The following is a 20245-nucleotide window of genomic DNA, read 5'->3' as shown; positions in this document are numbered from 1 at the left end:
AACCTTACTCAACCATATCTTTTGAACATGATATCGTCATAATCATTTAGTCACGAAGACAGCGGACACTCAGTCCCCATAAACGGAAGCACGAGACCACTTTCCAGCAGCTCTAATACGCTTCCCAAAGATGTAAAACAAGTACGGAATGGGTATAAGCGCAACCGACACAAAGCCCAGAACACTGGAAGCCCAGGGCACGCCCAACTTGCGGAACATGATACTCGCGAAGAGCGGGAAACAGCCTGCGAAGACACTCCGGAGGAAAGTGTTGGCTGCCACAGCGCTGGCGGAGACTTTCTGGAAGGTGTCGATCAGGTAGTTGAGAGCGGCTTGGAAGATGGTGAAGAAGCCGAAGCCCATCATCACGGCGCCAATTACGGGGCCGATCCAGTGAATGTCCGGTTGACCGGTCCAGCCGAATACGAACATGCCTGCGGCGAAGAAGACGGATCCTAGCATCATTGGGGGAAGTCGGGCTTCGGGGACAGGGAAATTGTTGTTTGCTTTGAAGCGCCTAACGTAAAACTTTTGGTTGAGGAGGTTGACGGCTGCGCCGAAGAGGATTCCGACTAAGTACCCTAGGAATGGCAATGCGCCGACAACTTGGTTCCAACCTCGGACTTCTTGGAATTCAACGGGGAAAGCTGCCAGGCTGAGGTAGATGATACCGTAAACGAATGAGGCGTAAAGGGCGACCAAGAAACAAATTGGGGTTGTGAGGAGCTGGAAGGGGCGGGTGAGGTATTTGTTGCCGAGTTCCTTGAATGTGACGTCCCATTCTTCATGGCGCGCGTGGAGAGCCCAATTACCACTCTCGAATCGGAGTCTCTGGGCCTTGTAGACTAATAAAACTGGGGGATAGCTTTCATCAAGGAACAAAACGTCCATCGCGAGGAAGAACATCATCATAATACCGGTGAGCTGGAAGAAAAGAAGTTAGGAGTCTCTGGGTGACAGTATGAGAGAACGTAGTACTGACATATTCAGTCCATCTCCAACCAAGATAGCTTTGAACAATTGCACCACCAACGATAGGTCCTAGCACCGGTCCTCCAACCACGGCCATAGCATAACCAACAATAGCCGCTCCTCGCTGTTCCGCGGTCCAAATATCACTCAGTACACCGCCAGTGTTGGTGACAGGTGCCGAACCAAAGAATCCGGTGAAAAACCGAGTGATCATAACTGTCTGTAGATCTTTGGCGGTAGCGGTGCCAAAGGAGAAAACAGCAGCAATGAAGTATGGGGCTAGAACAGCAGGTTTCCGCCCATAGACTTCAGATAATGGTGCCCACACAAGCGGTCCAAGCCCTGAAGGGACATTAGCCAAGGGTCCCTTAAATGTGGGTGATTTCCAGCTTTAGGACCTACCAAACCCGAACAACAGCAATGCTGTACCAAGAGTACCAACTTCCTCGCCGACGCCGAACTCCGCATCGACTTGTCTCGTGCCTGTGGAGTAGCTGTCCTTATGTCAGTATACCATTATAAGAACATGAATAAGGCACAGGATCATACATCGAACTGGCCCAAGTCGCACCTGTATTTCGAGCATTCAAGTCAGGACTTTAGACAATTATATAGAGGTAACAATTTGCATACCCATTGTTGTCAACCCGTACAATAGAGTAGTAATAGCCTTTTTCCTAAAACTCCAATTAAGCGGTCGATACGGGTCGTCGGGTCCATCGAAGTCCACGATCACATCAGTCGATGTTTTGGTATGTGTCAGAGGGTGCGTGAAGCGAGCAGTTTGGCCAGGTTCTCGACTGCGAATTCTTGAAACTACCGATTGCGCGCGTTGTTCAAAGACCGACAGGGCGGAGGCCGCTGTGCTCTGCTTCTCCAGCGTTGCGTTGGGTCGTTCATCGTAGTTGGTATGCCGCAGCTCTAGCGAATTGCCGTCATCGTCGAGAGAGCTATGAGATGAAGATCGTTCTTCGTCTCTTGTCATGATCTCATTAGCAAATGACGTAGATAACGCAGGCTGCCAAGAGAATTCTGTAATGTATTGAAGAATCCCCGAGGGACGTTTTCCCCGTAGACAGTAGTGATAAACGCGAATTGGCGCAAAAGAGCAACAGAGCGGTATGAATCAGACGTCACTGGTTCCAGGAAAAATCAAAAGTCTAGGCAATTCGAAGAATTTTGACAGGAACCAGAACTATATAAAAGTTCTTTCAATGCTCGGCCAAAAGCCGTCTTAACCGAGTCACCACTCCGAGACCGTAATCGGACGTCCGACCACATCTTCATTCGCCGCTAAATGCATTTGCCGCTAAGTTGTGTAGTGGGGTCGCAGCTCGGCTGAAGCCCGTATTGACCGATCATTTATTCACCCGCAGTCACCAGCAATCTAGATTCCCGTGGAAGTTCAATCATGACATCTAATTAGTCGCTGCTCAGTTCTTTGAAAGCTAATGGCAGTTGAGTTGGCAGGACATCCGCATTCATTTCAATCGCCAAGCCTGCCGAACCACTCTCCGGAATATTTTCCGAGACCATTTTAGACGCTAAAAAGGACGATCGCCGGGGAAAAGACAAAGAAAAGTGGACCGGGTCCATATCGCGTCACGTGAAATGTCACGGGACTGATTGAGAACGAATAACGATAATAATATATCATATAGAGATCCCTAATAAATAGAAACCAAGAATGTGCCGCAATATCTTAAAAATAAAAATAAAAAAAAATTGGAAGTTTAGATCAAACATAACCAATCCATAAAAAGACAGCCCGGGACAAGGGAAAACGGTTATCTATGAATTGAGCAATGTTTCACTAGTTTGTGAAGCAATAGCGATAATTCATATCTCCATGTAATATCCGAACATGATCGTAGTCCTCTATTCATATATTCTACCCATCGTATATCTTGCAAAGATAGTTCATGCAGATACATGTATATGATCGTAATACATCAAGTCATCAATTGGCGGGAGTAGAGTGCGTGCTCTCCCACTTGCGCACTGCCTCCATAGCAGCGGTCACCTTGAGACCAATACGAGCGTCCAGCTCGTAGCTTTCCCATCTAGCAGCCTTCTCAAGGTATTCCTTGCATTCTTGCACCTGCTTTCTTTCGAGTTGTGTTCCTTCCTCACCGTTAGTGATCTTGCCCTCAGTAGCCGGAGCGTCGTGAACGGCTATGTAACCGGGACGTTCCATCCAGAGATTAGCCGCCATCTCGAAATGAGCCACTGGGTGGATCCAATTGTCTTTAAGATGGCCCGTGAACAAAGACTTGTCATGGTTGAGGACAGACTCTTTAAGCAACTGTCTAGCCTCGTCATGTTTACGCATCGCACGCATGACGGCAGCCCGCAATAGCTGTAGAATTGCCTTCTCTTCGGGACCTTCCCGGGACCACTTCTTGTTTTCGTCGCTTTCGGACCAGGCGAGCTTCTGCATAGATTCATCGAGCTGGGCTTGTGTCATCCGACTATGTCCGTTCCAGAAGAAGATCATCTCTTCGATGGGATCAACGCCGACTGCCTCCACAAGGGGCACACTCCATTCCTTCGCTCGCGCTTCCCATTTGGCAATTTTCCGTGCAACGAATACATCAAAAGGTAGTTGCCGTGCCATGAAGCGCTTCTTTCCCGCAAACGTCGGCGCAGTTCGGAAGTACTCTGTAGCTTTTTCTGCGTGCTCTTCTGCTTTTTTAGGGTCTGTTACAATAGTGCTCCGGTATAAGGAGAGATGAGATGCTCCTGCAATATAATAGTATAATGAGCGAGACCAGGAATTCAACTCGACGCACTAAGTACCCGTTAGCAGGCCCATACATGGCTTCCATTTGAAAAAGAGCTCAGACCTCGAGAAATGCTTCGGCGCACAGTTCATACTTGTGGAGGTACATCGCATTCAAGCTGCGCTCAAACACCCGCAAAGCTTCGACCTGTTTGAGCGGACTGCGCTCTTCACCACACAGAAGCTCCAGGGATCTTTCTAGATTCTTGTTCGCTCCTTCCATCCTAGACTCTTCAAGCAGCCAGAGTTGACTCTTGGGGAACCGCTGCCTCATCTGCGCTAACAAGGCCTCGAGCCTCTTCTGAGGATAGCCCTGCACATCGCCCTGGTCTCCCGGAACTGGGTCTGGCATAATATCGCAGTAACGGACGAAACCATTGTAATAACCGAGAATCGCAAAAGCAGCAAGTGCCCCGATCAAATTATTAAACTTACTAGCTTGCCACAGCATCCTCAGTCCCCGCTCTTTATCTCCGTAGAACCCAATGATACTGAGCAATTTACTGAAGGCCGGAGGAACCATGGAGATGACAAGAAGAAGAATACCGAAACAAAAGTTAGAACCAGAGTGCACGAAAACATCAATCTGGTTTTTGAAGATATCTGAATCGGGATCGTGGCTAAGCATATCCGAGGGATTAGGCGTCGATAGTTCAGTTGATTCCCCAGATTTAGTGCTATCCTGAGAGACACTTAGATCAGATAACCTCTGGGATAGCCCTTTAGCCTCGACGGTGGCTGTTGGGCTGGGTTTGGATGCCTCCCCCTGGTCTGCAGGAGACACACCACCGGAAATTGACTGCATATATGCCTGCTCCATCTTGAGGATGCCGTCTAGCGTGATGTATGCCTTTCTCATTTTATAGAAACCTTTGATACTTTCTGTAAGGCTCTCATTGAGCACACCCACAACAGCACTCATAAGCTGGGCCATCGCCTGACAGAGCGCGAACTCGGTGCCCGGCGAATAGATCGGCGAGTGATAAGTATTGGGAGCATGGGAGTTGTGCTGAGCCTTGTTTTGATCACTAGCTGCACTGGTCTCGGCCGTATTGAGTCGTTCCGATGCTGCCAGGGGTCAGTGATCAACCTAGTTCTTGCCGAGAGACCAAAGAATCCACGGACCTTGGCGCATAATCTCCTGTTCAAATCCCAGTGTTGCCCGGATAAATGCAACCACCCCTCGTCCAAGCTATACACGAAGAAAAAGGGATCGTAAGTAAAGGCATTCAAAGGGTCGTTGTGGATCCTAAGAGCAGTAGTATTGCTCCCCAGCCACGGACAATACACACATTGTGAAAAGACGAAACACCTTCCGAAAGACCATCTTCGGCACCGTCGACGTCATCATTCAGGATGAGGGTCGCAGCTAAACTCGTACAAGATTAGTATACGTCTTGACTGGGCTTCGGGCGTCCACAGTAGGCAAGAAGCACATACCCCGCATAGCATCCTCAACTACACACTCGAGGAGACACAAATCAGTACATTACTGAACGCATAGCACATTGAAATGATTGCTGAAGAAACACTCACGATCCCGCAATTCAACCAACGAGTCCAAAGATTGCGTCGAGGCATTGGCGCCAGCCTTCTTGCCATATAACCACGAGCCTACTTTGAGCATGGTGAAAGGTGCAGGTCGCGCGAACCGTCGCAGATGGATATGAGATGAGACGAAAGATGAATTGAGGTCGAAATCAATTTTTCGCAGACAGAGCGCAAGCTGAAGGGGAGTAAACCCCAAGAGACGGAAGCAAACAAAATGGGAAGAACATATACTCTCCCATCAGATACGGACCAAGGGCGTGGAGGGTTTCCGGGAACATAACCTTCCGGGATACAGAAAGGAAAAAGAAAAGCGGGAATCAAGAACAATAAGTAAGAAAGGAGAGGAAGGTCCCGGTCATAAGAGCCGCGATAATGTAAGATGAATGGGTTAAGTAGAACCGTGGTCCACTATGGCGGCGAGGCGGAGCGTTCGGCCATGCGATAAAGGGTAAAGAACGATGACCTGCCAGTGGATGGAAGAACTACAGCTAATAACTTGGTTTAATGAGAATATTATGAACGCATACATTCTCCTCTTTGGCCCCATTCAGTGAATTTATTCGGTAGCGTTAAATCCGATAAGTCCTGGCTTTGCGGCTTTCGATTTTTATACAGTATTTTTACTGATTTAATCCAGAGCTTGAGAGTAACTAAGAGATCTCAAAAAACCCACAGTCTCTCCGGTAGTTCCGGGAGCCTCAAAAAGGGTGTGGTTCACTGGTTATGGTGTATTAAGTCAGTTAATGGACATTAATTAGGCACAAATTTGGTTGGCCTTAATTGTCGGGTCTTGGCTTTCAGGTGTCTGGCGTCAGTGACCAACCCAAAGCCATCGATCGGTCTCCGCGCGCTTCTTTACAGCACCAAAAGCCCTCTCCCATCAACTCTAATAATCACTACCTATTTAGCTTCGGCTCTCTCACATTCGAGCCCTTCCTGAATATCCACTTTTGAAAACATATCTGGTCTATCGCCTAATACTCCAAACGCATCGTTCTCTCACCCCCACCCACCATGTCGAACTCAACACAATCCCACGATAAGCCCGAAGCTTCACAGCAACCCCAACAGCAGAAGCCCCCCGTGTTGGAGGAAGACGATGAATTCGAGGATTTCCCCGTTGAAGGTCAGACAATAATAGTGGATTCCGCCCGGTGAAAATAGCAAGGAAGACCAGCGACCTGATTGCATTACTGGAAGCTTCGATTGCTTCGTGAGATGAGAGTTGCGCTGACCGACGGTTTCCATCTACAGACTGGCCACAAGAAGAAACCGAACAAGCTTCTGGATCAGCAAACGGCGCTAATGGTCACCTTTGGGAAGAGAGCTGGGATGACGATGATGCCGCTGAGGACTTCTCGAAGCAGTTGAAGTGCGTATTAGTCCCCTATGGTGGCCGTGGTGGCCACAGCTCCAGCAGTTGCTAGGCGTTCGGTGCCATTGTGGCTGTTGATATTACGTCGAGACATGGTACTAATATTGTTGGTTTGACTGCAGGGAGGAACTGAAAAAGGTCGAAGCATCCCGTTAGTATGCAGAGTGGCATGGTATCGGTTCGGTTCGCGAGATGAATGACAGCTCAATGAATTAATTGACCGTGGAATTACAAATATATCAAGACGAAACGCTATACATAACCTCACAACTGGGCTAAGCTAGATCTCGATGCTCGAAGAATTTATTCCAAATCTTCTTTGACCTGCACTGTATTGGGATTGAGGATGTGCAGTTGAGGAGACAACCTATGATGGGATACTTGACAGCAGGCCTACAGACGAGAAGAGGCGACGACTTGAGTTTTTCTCGCCACGTATTCTATAAGTATCTACAATTTAATTGTGAAACGATTCAAAGTCCATCCCACACCAGATTAAGGCAATCACAGCTTAGGACCCAACACTATGTTATAGCACTCTATCATCAGAACCTTTCTTCTCATGCAAAAAAAAAAAAAAAAATGAACAAAATAACTAGTTTTGGATTAATTTATCGTCTCATGTACATTACATTTATGAAAGTTAAACGTCCCTCATAAGCGAGAAGACATGCTGGACATGAAGAGAGACTGTCCGACGCTTCCCCCTTTCAACACATTATTTGCGTTTCGCTTACTTACTTGACAGAGCATCAACACCAGGGAGAACCTTGCCCTCAAGGAGCTCCAGGGATGCACCACCACCGGTGGAGACATGGCTGAGCTTGGCCTCAGCACCGTACTTGGCAGCGACGGTTGCAGTGTCACCACCGCCGATGATGACAATAGAACCAGACTGAGCAGCCGCAACAGCAGCATCAAGGGTCTTCTTGGTAGCGTTGGCGAAGGGCTCCAGCTCGAAGACACCAGGAGGACCGTTCCAGAGGATGGTCTTGGCCTCGGCAATAGTCTTCTTGTACAGCTCAACACTCTTCTCACCGACATCCAGGCCCATGTATCCATCGGGAATACCGTCAGCATCGGTGGCATAGCCAGTCTTGGCATCGGCGGCGAACTTGTCAGCGGTCACGTAGTCAACGGGCAGAACAATCTTGACATTGTTCTTCTTGGCCTTCTCAACGATATCGCCGACAATCTTGCTACCGGCCTCATCGAACAAACTGTTGCCAATCTTGACGTTCTCGAGGGTCTTCTTGAAGGTGAAGGCCATAGCACCAGTGATGATCAAGCTGTTGACCTTGGGCAACAGGTTGTCGATCAGCTGGATCTTGTCAGAGACCTTGGCACCTCCCAGAATGGCCAGGAAGGGGCGCTGGGGGCTTTCCAAAGCCTTAGCAAAGTACTCAAGTTCCTTCTTCACCAAGAAGCCGGAAGCCTTCTGGGGCAGGTCAACACCAACCATCGAGCTGTGAGCACGGTGGGCAGTTCCGAAAGCGTCGTCTACGAGGCAAAGATTAGCATAGGAAGACAGAAGTCAATTGGACGTCCATGGGAGCTTACTGATGTAGACGTCACCAAGAGCAGTCAGTCCCTTGCGGAACTCTTCGACCTTCTCCTTGTCAGCCTTGACCTTCTTGCCCTCGGCATCCTTAGAGCTGCCCTCCTCCTCGGCGTGGAAACGCAGGTTCTCAAGGAGGATGATCTGGCCACCAGTGGCCTTGTTCACAATCTCTTCAGTCTCCTTGCCGACGCAGTTCTCGGCGAAGATGACAGACTTGCTAAGCAGCTTCTCCAGCTCAGTAGCAACAGGCTTCAGGCTGTACTTGGGATTGGCCTTGCCATCGGGACGGCCGAGGTGGGACATGAGGACAACGGCCTTAGCACCATTCTCAATGGCGTACTTGATGGTAGGCAGAGCACCGACGATACGCTGATTGTTGGTGATCTTCTTGTCGGCATCGAGAGGAACGTTGAAGTCGACCTATTAGTTGTCAACGGTTAGCATTCCCTGATCCGCGCGAATAATTGAGTTCCATTCGGTGCAGGTACATACACGGATCAAGACGCGCTTGTCCTTAAGGTCGACATCGGTGATGGCAAGCTTGTTGGAGAGAGACATTATGGACGATGTTCTATCACACAAGGTGGGGGGAGGTGGTCAGCGTGGAAGGTCAGAGCAGCAAGAAGGGGGACGGAGTACCTTTTAAATGAGCAAGTGGGATGTTTAGAAATACTCAATACGTTTCACGGTGAACGCCAGTCTCCTGATAGAAGCGATCGGTTCAGCGGCGGGGTAGAGGAACATTGTTTTGTCTCGTTTGGTGGGGCCACCGGTGAGAGATTCGCTGACGCATCGGACTGTTGCGGGACTGATGTCAATGATGACGGAAGGGTCCGGGGACCTCAGGGGACTCCAGATGCTTAGATTCTCGATAGCCTCGGATCGAGCTAATGTAGATCGCTTTGCTTCAAGTAATGGAATTATATACTACCGCTCTGCCGTTCTCGTACGGAAGCGATAGAGGGGCCCTGCCCCTCCCCTTTCCTACTACTATACTCCGTATACCTTATCCGCCCGCCCATGGAAGCAGAAAGAACCATCCATGGCACTTAGTCGATTGGCATTATACCACCTCAAGGTCTACGGTGAGAATCATATGACAAAAGCTCGGTGAAGCAATGCGTAGTTGGGCGTTCCACCTTGTATAATGATATGCGTGTGAAAACAACCAGCAGTGAAATTGACAACCTTTTGAACCGTCCCACCGAAGGGGAAAAGACCTAGACACCAGCCATAAGAATAAGGCAGCAGAACCCCAACGACAATATACAACGCCCAGGAAACAATCTAATGACACAAAAAAAAGACAAAGGAGCGACAAATGTGAAATGACTGACGATCCGAAACCCTCCCGAAACCATTCATATCATCATCACAGGTGATTTAATCAGTCCTCCTCGGAAGAGTTGGTCAAGGACAAGTACGCAGTCCAAGCGATACCAATAGAGGACACAAATGGCTACGAAAGAGAATGATGAAGTTAGAATTATACCGTCTCAGCTTGTTATCTTGGAGTAACAACGCATCACTTACGATTTGGAACTGGATTGGAACGACTCGGAAGTTAAGAACCTGCACAGCTGGCCAGAGAACAAAATTGGCCTTAAGAGTGGGCAGGTAAACATCCTGGAATTTGCGTGTCAAGGCTCTACGCCCACCACCTTCAGCGAGTGTCATGAATGTGAAAAAACACACCAGCCCTGTACCGCAGTTAGCATCTCATATATGGTTTGCAGACCGTAGATAGCCATACCGAAAGGCGCGAAGAGAAACTGATCTACAGCAACTCGCTTCAAGGCCGGAATGGTCGGGTTTTTCTTGGTAAGAGGGAATGCCCGAGATAGAAATCCGAACCACTTGAACTGGATCGGTGCCATGAAGAAACCATATGACATAAATCGTGTCAGTCGCTCGAAATCAAAAGGCGGAGGCAAGTGTCTCGCGTGTCCCAGCTCCCCAAGAGCTGGTGGCTTCTCCTTATCGAGGTCATGAATTTCGATTGAGATGAGATCACCAGGATCATAATTCGGTCGGCCCGGTCGAGCTTTGAAGGCCGTGATCAGCTGCGCAACTGTATCCGCGACTCCACCGAGGACCTACGGCATTCAATATTAGTTATGTTCGTCGTAAACAAGGATGTTAGCATAGGTAATATTTACCGCGTTGGTTACCATAGTAGTCAATACTGCAGACTGGATTAGCTTATTGCCTTTGATGCATTAGATACCAATAAGAAGAGGCTTACCCGGCTTCTCCGCATAGTAGGAGTTGAATTTGGCCGCCAACCGCATCGCAACCGCCATTTCGATGAGAAAAATTATGCTGTGGAGCAAGGGCTATATGCAAGAGGTTAACGAAGGGTTACTATGAGTGATTTGCGCAAAAAGCGATAAGGGTTGTATATAATAGGTGTTTGTAGAAAAGCCCTGGGTGTTTTTAACACTTACCAAACGGCCATAGATGTATCTCCGGTTGAGTCCATCCAGAATTTTTCGACGCGACGCGGAGAACATGGTGAAGCTAATTGAACCAAAAACTAATAGATAATCGGAGTAGAAAAGGATCGAAGGCGAAGGCAAGATTCCGCTCGGCGGGATCCAGCCAGTATGACGCAAAGGAGAGGTCAAGGGCAAAAGAAGGGAGGCAAGTAGGACAAGAAACCCACAACGCTAACCCAGTAAAAATATATGGGAATATGTACCGACGTCAGTGGGATAGGTCTCCACTAAATAACCAGCGATGAAAGTCGATCACCCTGTCCAGCTGGGGGATGGAATCTTGAAGGGGTTTCAGATTGTCGTGTGTCCAGTGTCAAGAGTGCAATAAGGCTGCCGTATTTAATTGTGGTATTGCGGGCGCGTAGATCCAATCCCACTCTTAGATCAGCTGCCCAGTCATTGTATCCGCCTTGCCGCCGCCTTCCGCTTTGCATAAATTTTCTGCCTCTGGGGCCGAACCATTACTAGTTTGCATCATAGACTGGTTCACTGTAGGATTTACCAGCCCTGAAGATGTTCTTTTGGCCCCATTTTCTTTTACGGTCTTTTATTATTGCTTCCATGGTTATAAATAGTAAGTAATAAGAGAAGTGTCCCCCTGCACGTTAGCCGCCGATCTTAAAATCACATGAGAGTCTCTATACGTATCTACACAGGAGGCATTCCTGCATTTCATGGCGATAACATAGTGTATGTACGGTGCTCTATTTCTTATCCTGAGGTGGTATTCCATTCCTATCAAAGGATAGAATATCTGGGAGATCTTTGATATCTGTCGTCTCATTCGTGTTGACTTCCACAAGACGCACGGCTTCTAAATGGAGCGCCCCCACTGCCAATGGAAGCAGCTTTAGTTCGGTCGCAAAACATGTTCCGGGTAGAAGTGGACTATTCAAACATCGAGTTAGTCTACCTGTAATAGAAGTAGATCAGTTGTGTAGTTAGGTAAGACTTACCCGACTCGAAGATCCGTGCTCAAACAGACCAGCTCTGCCTCTTGCCCTGCCACACTCTTCTGCATGGCATGAACGATATTATCATCCGTCACGGCTTCGGCAACTTGATCCTCCCGCCGACTCGTGAGCGATGAAGACGATGGTCGGGCTACGTGACTTCTTGGATCGGCTCGCTTCCTTCGTGGAATGGCATTCAAAGCGAATTTACGAGATGTTGCTGACCGATTGACGATAAAAACATTCCAAGCGAAGGGTTTCCCGACCACCACACTAGCAGGGCCAGAAAAGGACACGGTCACTCCCATATCCGCTACAGAGTACGCCCTTTCTCGGAAGGAGCTTCTGCTAGGGGGCCCTCCGGTTGCAGTATTGGATTGATTCGGCGTCATGGGAAGACTAGCCGGCCGGTTGGTCCGTTGCAAAGCCTGACTCGGTCCACCAAACGTAGGGTTGAGGGCCATAGAGAAATCAACATTTGTCCTCCATTGCATTAGAATCCGCGGGCTGCAATTGGGTGAGAGTTTAATAATGGCCTCCAACCGGATGTCTAAGATGCTGACCATCACCGTTGTTGAGGGATTAGGATCTGGACCATATTCTGGCGTCAGTTTATATATCAAAGTAACGTCATCCCGTGGTCGACATGATATCGGCGGAACTAGCCCAGACGCATCAGAGAGGGTTTCGATAGTCCCATCTGACATGTGAAGTTCTGCTTTATCGAAGACGACTTCACAATTGAGGAACGGTGTCACCTCGAAATCAAGACTTGCCACGGTTGTTGGCCGTCCCGAATAAGAGTTTAGCCGAGAGTATCGTATCCTTGCACTAGCTGCAGGCACAACTCGTATCGGATGACCTGATTGTTGCTGGACGTTATAGATAGGATCTTCGCTGTATTGCGCCGGTACAACTCGTAGAAGTCTAGACGCTGGCAGAAAAGGATCCTTCTGCGGAAAAGCGTTATCAGACGACAATGGCTGCAGAATATTTATGGATGCAGGTATCAATGGCGGGAGATAGTCATCGTCGCGAGACTCCTGCTGTCGGCTTTCAGACGGGTTGAGGCTGACAGATGCAATAAACAGAAGAGAGGGGTGCTGAATACGTATACGAGGGCGTTCTGGCACGGTTAGTGACATGACTCGTAGATATCAGACATAGCGGCCCATACTGAGAAATGTCTCAATGCTCCAGATCACGTAGACATGGTTACCACTTCCCGTCTCTCCTTCGAATTCATTCACCACTACCAGCGGTTCTTCATCTCTCTTTACGACCCCTGAGAATATTAGGTCCCTAGTAGGTGTCGGGTTCTCAGCAACTGTTTCAGCCGGGTCGATGGCGAAGACGTCGAGCTTCACTTCCAGGTGTTCAAGGTGGTATTTTAGGCTCGCCTGCGAGCAGTTGGAAAGTCTCAGAACGATGCGGGCGTTGCAGAACTCATCTGTATAAAACTGTCTATGAGTAAGAGACAGCTCGATTAGGATACCAGGTATATGCTTACCAAAGAACAGGAGTGAGCGCTGAGGTATGAATGAGAGAACAGATGATAAGTCATCTGCTCCCCCTTCCAAGGCAGACGTCAGCGCCGCCTCCAGATCTATATCTGAAGCATGCGGGACAACTGTATCTAGCACAGAATGTCTTAGAAATTCCCCAGGGATTTCGAGGCTCGGCATTGTGAGAACAACTACCGCATGCCCATCTACCAAGTAGCGCTAGCAAGCGACACGGGACAATCACAAGAATTAAAGCGAACTGCCCAATAGACTCTGTCAATGTACGTCCAATTTAAAAAGAGTTTCGAGGATTGTCGGAGATGATGCTCGGTGTATGAGTGCAGGTGCAAACAACGCAAACATCATTGGTGAAAGGAACGGCAGAGCTTCGGACGCTACTTTTTCGAGCTCCGCGCGTGTTCCATCTGAACGACAGCACTGTTCCTCTGGGAAACTACCCGCATACATTATGAATCCGATGAATGGCCCCGGGGCGCCTGCTCTTTGGCAGGAGGCTCGCAACGCCGATGGAAGGGTATACTACTACAATGTCCAGACAAAAGCCACGCAATGGAATAAGCCCGTGGAGTTGATGACGCCCGTCGAGGTACGTTCTCTCCCATAATCTACGTTTATATCTATTAATTTGGTCTCCATTCGATAGCGTGCTCTGGCAAATCAACCATGGAAAGAGTATACTGCCGATGGTGGTCGAAAGTACTGGTACAATACGGAGACCAAGCAAAGCACTTGGGAGATACCAGATGTCTATAAGAATGCTTTGGCGCAAGCTCAGACGGCCCAACCTCCGCCCGCAGCGTATGTCTTTTGACCTTAGAGCGTTTTATATATCTTTTTTCTCTTGGGTCATCACGTACTAACCTATGCGCATAGGGGGCCAACATTTGTCGCGGGCGGTGTTAGCTCGTTTTCCTCCTATCCACAGCAACGTGAACGTGACGACTACGACCGAGGATATGGCGATCGGCGTGGTGGATATGGCTCCGGTGATGCCAATGGGCTTGTGGCTGCCCCTATGCTGGGGGCGACTACAGAGCCAGAGTACAGTTCAGTTGAGGAGGCGGAAAATGCGTTCATGAAGATGCTCAGACGCCATAATGTACAACCGGATTGGTCTTGGGAGCAAACTATTCGCGCAACGGTTAAAGATCCTCAGTACCGTGCTCTGAAAGACCCCAAAGACCGCAAGGCAGCCTTTGAAAAATACGCGGTCGAGGTTCGCATGCAGGAAAAGGATCGGGCGAAAGAAAGATTCGCTAAGCTCAGAGCAGATTTCAATACCATGCTGAAGCGTCATCCTGAAATCAAGCATTATAGTCGCTGGAAGACCATTCGGCCGATTATTGAGGGTGAGACTATCTTCAGATCTACGGACGATGAGGATGAAAGGCGCCAACTCTTCGAGGAGTACATTCTTGAACTCAAGAAAGAACACGCTGAGAAGGAATCCGTTAAGCGTAAAGCTGCAATGGATGAACTAGTAAATATCCTGAAGTCACTCGAGCTCGAGCCGTACACACGGTGGTCTGAAGCGCATGCCATCATCCAGTCAAATGATCAGGTGCAAAATGACGATAAGTTCAAATCCCTCAGCAAGTCTGATATTTTAACTGTCTTTGAAAACCATATCAAGTCTCTTGAACGGGCATTCAACGATGCGCGTCAACAACAGAAAGCCGCAAAGGCAAGAAAAGAGCGTCATGCTCGTGAGCAGTTCACTGAACTTCTGAAAGAGCTGAGGTCTCAAGGCAAGATCAAGGCCGGCAGCAAATGGATGAACATCTACCCATTGATTAAGGAAGACCCACGTTATCTTGGAATCTTGGGTAATTCGGGTTCATCTCCCCTAGATCTCTTTTGGGATGTGGTTGAGGAAGAAGAGCGGTCACTTCGAGGCCCGCGAAATGATGTTTTGGATGTTCTTGATGTGAGTGATCCTGACTTGTTTTTTATAGACTTGGTTTTCTAACACCCCATTCGCAGGACAAACGCTTCGATGTTACGCCCAAGACTACCTTCGAAGAATTCAATACCGTCGTGCTTGCTGATCGCCGCACAGCCAATCTTGATCAAGAGATCCTTCAGCTTATCTTCCAGCGCATTCAGGATAAAGCAATTCGACGGACTGAAGAGGAAAAGCATGCGGCCGACCGTCATCAGCGCCGTGCTGTTGATGCCTTACGCTCGCGAATCAAACGTCTGGAGCCTCCTGTCCGACCGACAGATACTTGGGATCAAGTGCGGCCCAGAGTAGAAAAATACGAAGAGTATAAGGCCATCGATTCGGATGAACTTCGACAATCTGCCTTTGACAAGGTTATTCGCCGCCTCAAGGAGAAGGAAGAGGATACCGATCGGGACCGTGACCGAGATCGTGGTAGCCGACGCGATCATTATGACCGCAGTGACCGTGATCATCGTAGTTATAGAGGCGAGAGGCGAGGAGCCTCTAGTCGTCTTAGTCGTACCCCAGAACCGGATGCCTACGAGGCAGACCGGCGTAAAGCCCAGGCAGACCGCGAGCGCTCCTACCGGAAGGTTAGTGGGCTCTCACCGGTGCGAGAGAGGCGAGAAGAGCGTGATCGAGAAAGGGACCGAGATAGGGATCGCTACCGCGAGCGTGACCGTGACCGCGAACGTGATCGTGATCGTGATCGCGATTGGGAACGTGAACGAAGCACTCGTTCTCTCAGCCACTATGACCGCGAACGCCGCGACCGAGAAGAAGAGCGTGAAAGACTCTATCGCACCCGCGGTGATCCACGGGGCAGTCGGGACGAACTGGACTACGGCGCGGACACTCGAAGTACCGTCAGCAATGACCGTAGGCGCAGGCGTGATAGCGACACGGAAAGCGTTGCCAGTCGCTCTGCCAAACGGTATCGTCGCGACAGCCGCGAACGGGAGCGCAGTGGAGGTCCCAAGCGTGAGAAAGACCGTCGCGAGCGCACCCCAGCCGTAGAGGAAGCAAAGAAGGAGGAGAAGGCCGTTCATTCTGGTAGTGAAGAAGGAGAGATCGAGGAAGATTAAGTATTGTTAAGTATTATTATGAATGGGTATGCAGTTAGGAAGTCAATACATCAAGTCCAAGTGAACCAAAGGATTATAGGCACTAGCAATATCCTTATTCTAGTCTCTTAACGTCAATACGTACACCGGATCATCCAGGACCCAGACCGTTGTCTCTCTTGCTGCTCGAGTATAATGCATAAGCTTAGACTTTTCAGCACTTCACAGTCGTAGCATATCTTTAAAAAAAAAAAAAAAAAAAAAAAAAAGAGAAAGGTGCCTCTTGCTACTATATCTATCTCGGCTTGTATCGACTAGTACTTTGAATTCAGATGCTAGCTATTCGATTGAGGCGGGAAGATATATATCGGGTTTCGTTGCTATCCGAGATATTTGAGCACTAACAAAGATGCCATCGAGGACCTGTATGATGAAAAAAATAAAGCTTCATATATCAGGATTGTAATATCCAACTCTATTTGTATGATCAGAGATCTCCCAGAGGTCGTCGATTACTTAGGCCCATTCCCGCTCAAAAATACTGACGACCTTCTGCAAGGGCACTTGGGATACAAAAGATCTACTCCGCGAGGCTCACACAGTTACTTAACTATCTCACATTCTTACCTAATCAGTAAATCTGGCGTATCTAGTATCACACGCAAATTGCAACAAGTGAACACGACTTCATTCGACTACCATGTATACAATACGAGTAGGAGTAACAAGGCCGCGCACAGACAAGTGAAGAATATGGACTTTGGTCAGCTATCTTGACCTATATCCAGTCCCTTTGCCTTCGCTGAATCATCTACATGCCGGTCAAGTGACCATCTATGCCATAAAATCATCAAAACTTTTAACAATCGCAACTCCGCATGATCACGCCATCCAAAAGACCATTACCCAAAAATCCCCCATTTGAACTAGGGTCCTATGTCTCCCCGTACGAACATGGTGAAGACAAAAAGTAAATTTAGCGGACAGAGGTGTGGGTGTGGGTGTGGGTGTGGGTGTGGGTGTGAGAAGGACAACAATGAGAGATGACAACCGGACGCAGCGAAGCAGACTGGAACAGGTAGACCACCGGCCCTAGTCATTGTTGTCTTCTTCATCGTCTTCCTCCTCCGAAGCACCATCCATATCACCAAGAGGGCGCACACCACGAAGACGGCGCCGCCTAGTTTGAGTTGAAGCCTTGGTAACGCCGAAAAACGCCACTAACCGAAGGTCCCTCCGTTTCCCGCGACGTCGATCTTGCCGCCGGCGGGAGTCGCGATCATCATAATCTCTATGACGGTCGCGGTCATGCTTCCCTGGGACAACCTTTTCAACTCTCTTCCTCCAGGAAGAACTAAGGAGATGAATGTCAGTATAGAATTCATGTGCAACACGAGCTGAAGAGACTTACGTAGTTGCCACTCAACTTCTGTTCCTGGTCCATCTGACTCTGGTACTTGTTGATACGAGGGCGGTAACTGTTGGGATCACGACGGAAAGTAACATCCAGGCTCTGCAAGAAACTATTGCAGCCGGTAACCAGAGATTCGGGAGCGTTGGCGTGCGCATCGATGGAAGGCTTGCCGTCGAAAACAATGACTCTGTCAGCTAGATAAGTAGACATGATAAAATCGTGCTCGACAATGAAAGCGGTCTTTTTGGTGTGCATGATGAAACGCTTGATCACCCTCGCGGCCACGATACGCTGCTCGGAGTCGAGATAAGCACTAGGCTCGTCAATCAGGTAAATGTCGGCGGGGATTCCAAGAGCCAGGACGATAGCAACACGCTGCAATTCACCACCAGACAGGTTCTGAACCTCCTGGTCAATGAAATCGTCGATCTTAAGGGGCTTGTATACATCGGTCTGGAACTGTGGCGACAGGAAAGCAGCCTTGATACGCTTGAAGAACAACTGGCGGACAGTGCCTTGGAACTTGGGGGTAATCTTCTGAGGCTTCATGCTGATGTTCAACTTGGGCACCGTAACACCGTTATCGGGCTTCTCGGCGCCAGCGAGCATCTTACAGAAAGTGGTCTTGCCGGTACCATTCTCTCCCATCATGACGACAATCTCCGAGTCTGTGAAGTTGCCGGCATCAATCTTCAAGTGGAAGTTACCAAGAGTTTTCTCCATGCTTGGATAAGTGAAAGCACGGTCCCTGTTAACCAGGAATTCATCACCTGCCTCGGCGAGACGGAAAGTAAGAGATTCCTCTCGGAAACGGAGGTTCTCAGTCGGGATATGACCATCCAAGAAGATATTGATACCTTCGCGAACTGAAGAGGGCAATGTGACCACACCATAAACCGCAGGTCTTCCGTAAAGCACGCAAACAAAATCGGAAAGGTAATCAAGGACAGCCAGATCGTGCTCAACAACGATAACATAGTCGTCGGGTCGCAGAAGCTCTCGGATTGTACGGGCCGCAGCGAGACGCTGTTTGACGTCAAGATAAGAAGACGGTTCATCAAACATGTAACTATAACTCTGTCAGAACCAAGGTCACCAGGATAAAACCGGGCAAATCAGCCTTACACGTCAGCCTTTTGCACGCAGACCAGACCAATGGCGAATCGCTGAAGCTCTCCTCCAGAAAGATGACCAATGTCACGTCCTCGAACTTGGCGAAGCTCTGCGAAAAGTCCTTGTTAGTGATAAAACGAGTCAAGCGTGTACATTATACATACCAAGTACATCAAGAATATGCTCCATGTTGTCCATTTGAGCACGAGCTTTGATGAGGTCGCCAACGTTCTGGACTGGACCCTTCACTGCTCTAGGGATCTGGTCGACATACTGAGGCTTCACAACGGCCTTCAGGTCATCTTCCAGCACTTTGGTAAAATAGTCTGCATGATATTAGCAACCGTTGTTTTCTTCATTCGCGGCTTCAGAAGGAAACGTACTCTGCAGTTCGGAACCACGGAAATACTTCAAGATCTCTTCCCAGTCAGGAGGGTTGTCATAACGTCCAAGGTTAGGCTTCAGCTTGCCGCTAAGAATCTTCAGAGCGGTACTCTTTCCGATACCGTTTGTGCCGACGAGACCAAGGACCTGTCCGGGACGGGGCATGGGAAGTCGGTGAAGCTTGAAACTGTTCGCGGAGTAACGGTGGGTGACCTGGGTTTCCAGGTTGGTGGGCAAGTTGATAATATGAATCGCACCGAAAGGACATTTCTTAGGACAGATACCGCAACCGATACAGAGGCGCTCGGAGATGAAGGCGATCTTCGATTCGGGAGTGACTTCGATACAAAGCTTACCCGTACGGACGACGGGGCAAGACTTTTTACATTCCTGGCGACATTTCTGCGAATATATGAGTATCACTCTGTAAATGAATATAGAAAACAGGTGTGTATCGTGTACCTTCGGTTTGCACTGATTGAGTGAAACAAGCATGCGTGAGCAAAAAAAGTCGTATACCTATATAATCGACAGCGGGGCACTTTCGAACTTACTTTGTCACTGTTGACAATAGCAATTCTATAAGAAAAATCGTATTAGAAAACGCTTTTATATATACGACGTGAATCACACCGCAAGGGACCATACCTGGTAAGCTTGTCAGACATGGTGCCTGTTCAAGTTGTATTGACGCGCAAAATGGGTAGACTGATGGCTATATGTATAAGTAGATGCAAGAACAATGCCCACAGTGGAGTGGTCTCTACCGGGCAGAAAAGTTGACACTGCTCCAGTCGTGCTGGCAGAAGGCAAGAAACACCAGATAACTGCGCGAGCAGATTGCCAGCAGGTACTGAAGGGGAGGAAAGGACAGTGCTGAAAGGCCTCGAGAAAGAGGGGCTTGGAGAAGAAAACTATGTCAGGCATTGTGGGTAACCGTTCCTGCCTCAGGCAGAAAGCATGACTGCATTATTTCCTCTCCTTATGATTGGTGAGTGGATGAGTCCCCCGATCTTTCTCTGGAAAATCATATGATCCGCCAGACTGAAGCACGTGATAAACCGGCGCCGTGAAGCCTATTGGAGTCTCGCTTGTGCTGGCGCTAAG

At 48.8% G+C, this 20245-nt stretch overlaps 7 protein-coding genes across 7 annotated transcripts; 1 reads left to right on the top strand and 6 right to left on the bottom strand.

Moving 5' to 3' along the window:
- Window positions 1-69: 69 nt before the first annotated feature.
- AO090038000391 (MFS transporter) lies at window positions 70-3313 on the bottom strand (the record flags this gene model as incomplete). The annotated part of the gene is made up of 6 exons (XM_023238307.1): window positions 70-924; window positions 983-1314; window positions 1375-1466; window positions 1522-1543; window positions 1606-1922; window positions 2967-3313. 6 exons carry the CDS (start codon window positions 3311-3313, stop codon window positions 70-72), a joined length of 1965 nt encoding a protein of 654 aa, XP_023093121.1.
- Window positions 3314-3812: 499 nt separating this feature from the next.
- AO090038000392 (uncharacterized protein) lies at window positions 3813-4688 on the bottom strand (the record flags this gene model as incomplete). Its single annotated transcript, XM_001825268.3, has 1 exon — window positions 3813-4688. One exon carries the CDS (start codon window positions 4686-4688, stop codon window positions 3813-3815), a length of 876 nt encoding a protein of 291 aa, XP_001825320.3.
- Window positions 4689-7413: 2725 nt separating this feature from the next.
- pgkA (phosphoglycerate kinase pgkA) lies at window positions 7414-8799 on the bottom strand (the record flags this gene model as incomplete). The annotated part of the gene is made up of 3 exons (XM_001825269.3): window positions 7414-8180; window positions 8241-8661; window positions 8734-8799. The coding sequence occupies 3 exons, from the start codon at window positions 8797-8799 to the stop codon at window positions 7414-7416; spliced, it is 1254 nt and encodes a 417-aa protein (XP_001825321.1).
- An 829-nt stretch (window positions 8800-9628) lies between these two features.
- AO090038000396 (Mpv17/PMP22 family protein) lies at window positions 9629-10754 on the bottom strand (the record flags this gene model as incomplete). The annotated part of the gene is made up of 6 exons (XM_001825270.3): window positions 9629-9700; window positions 9775-9941; window positions 9995-10337; window positions 10401-10426; window positions 10487-10577; window positions 10689-10754. The coding sequence occupies 6 exons, from the start codon at window positions 10752-10754 to the stop codon at window positions 9629-9631; spliced, it is 765 nt and encodes a 254-aa protein (XP_001825322.1).
- Window positions 10755-11443: 689 nt separating this feature from the next.
- On the bottom strand, window positions 11444-13377 carry AO090038000397 (TRAPP trafficking subunit Trs65 domain-containing protein; the record flags this gene model as incomplete). Its single annotated transcript, XM_001825271.1, has 4 exons — window positions 11444-11627; window positions 11696-12818; window positions 12870-13142; window positions 13203-13377. The coding sequence occupies 4 exons, from the start codon at window positions 13375-13377 to the stop codon at window positions 11444-11446; spliced, it is 1755 nt and encodes a 584-aa protein (XP_001825323.1).
- Window positions 13378-13666: 289 nt separating this feature from the next.
- On the top strand, window positions 13667-16248 carry AO090038000398 (snoRNA-splicing protein PRP40; the record flags this gene model as incomplete). Its single annotated transcript, XM_001825272.1, has 4 exons — window positions 13667-13804; window positions 13862-14016; window positions 14092-15145; window positions 15202-16248. The coding sequence occupies 4 exons, from the start codon at window positions 13667-13669 to the stop codon at window positions 16246-16248; spliced, it is 2394 nt and encodes a 797-aa protein (XP_001825324.1).
- A 1309-nt stretch (window positions 16249-17557) lies between these two features.
- AO090038000399 (ATP-binding cassette domain-containing protein) lies at window positions 17558-19806 on the bottom strand (the record flags this gene model as incomplete). Its single annotated transcript, XM_023238306.1, has 7 exons — window positions 17558-17581; window positions 17639-18710; window positions 18767-18863; window positions 18919-19080; window positions 19138-19612; window positions 19693-19717; window positions 19787-19806. 7 exons carry the CDS (start codon window positions 19804-19806, stop codon window positions 17558-17560), a joined length of 1875 nt encoding a protein of 624 aa, XP_023093122.1.
- Between the last annotated feature and the right edge of the window lie 439 nt (window positions 19807-20245).

This window comes from Aspergillus oryzae, chromosome 6 (genome assembly GCF_000184455.2).
Source record: "Aspergillus oryzae RIB40 DNA, chromosome 6".
NCBI lineage: Eukaryota > Fungi > Ascomycota > Eurotiomycetes > Eurotiales > Aspergillaceae > Aspergillus > Aspergillus oryzae.
The sequence above is the reverse complement of the archived record's forward strand: the minus strand, read 5'-3'. Positions and strand labels throughout refer to the sequence as shown.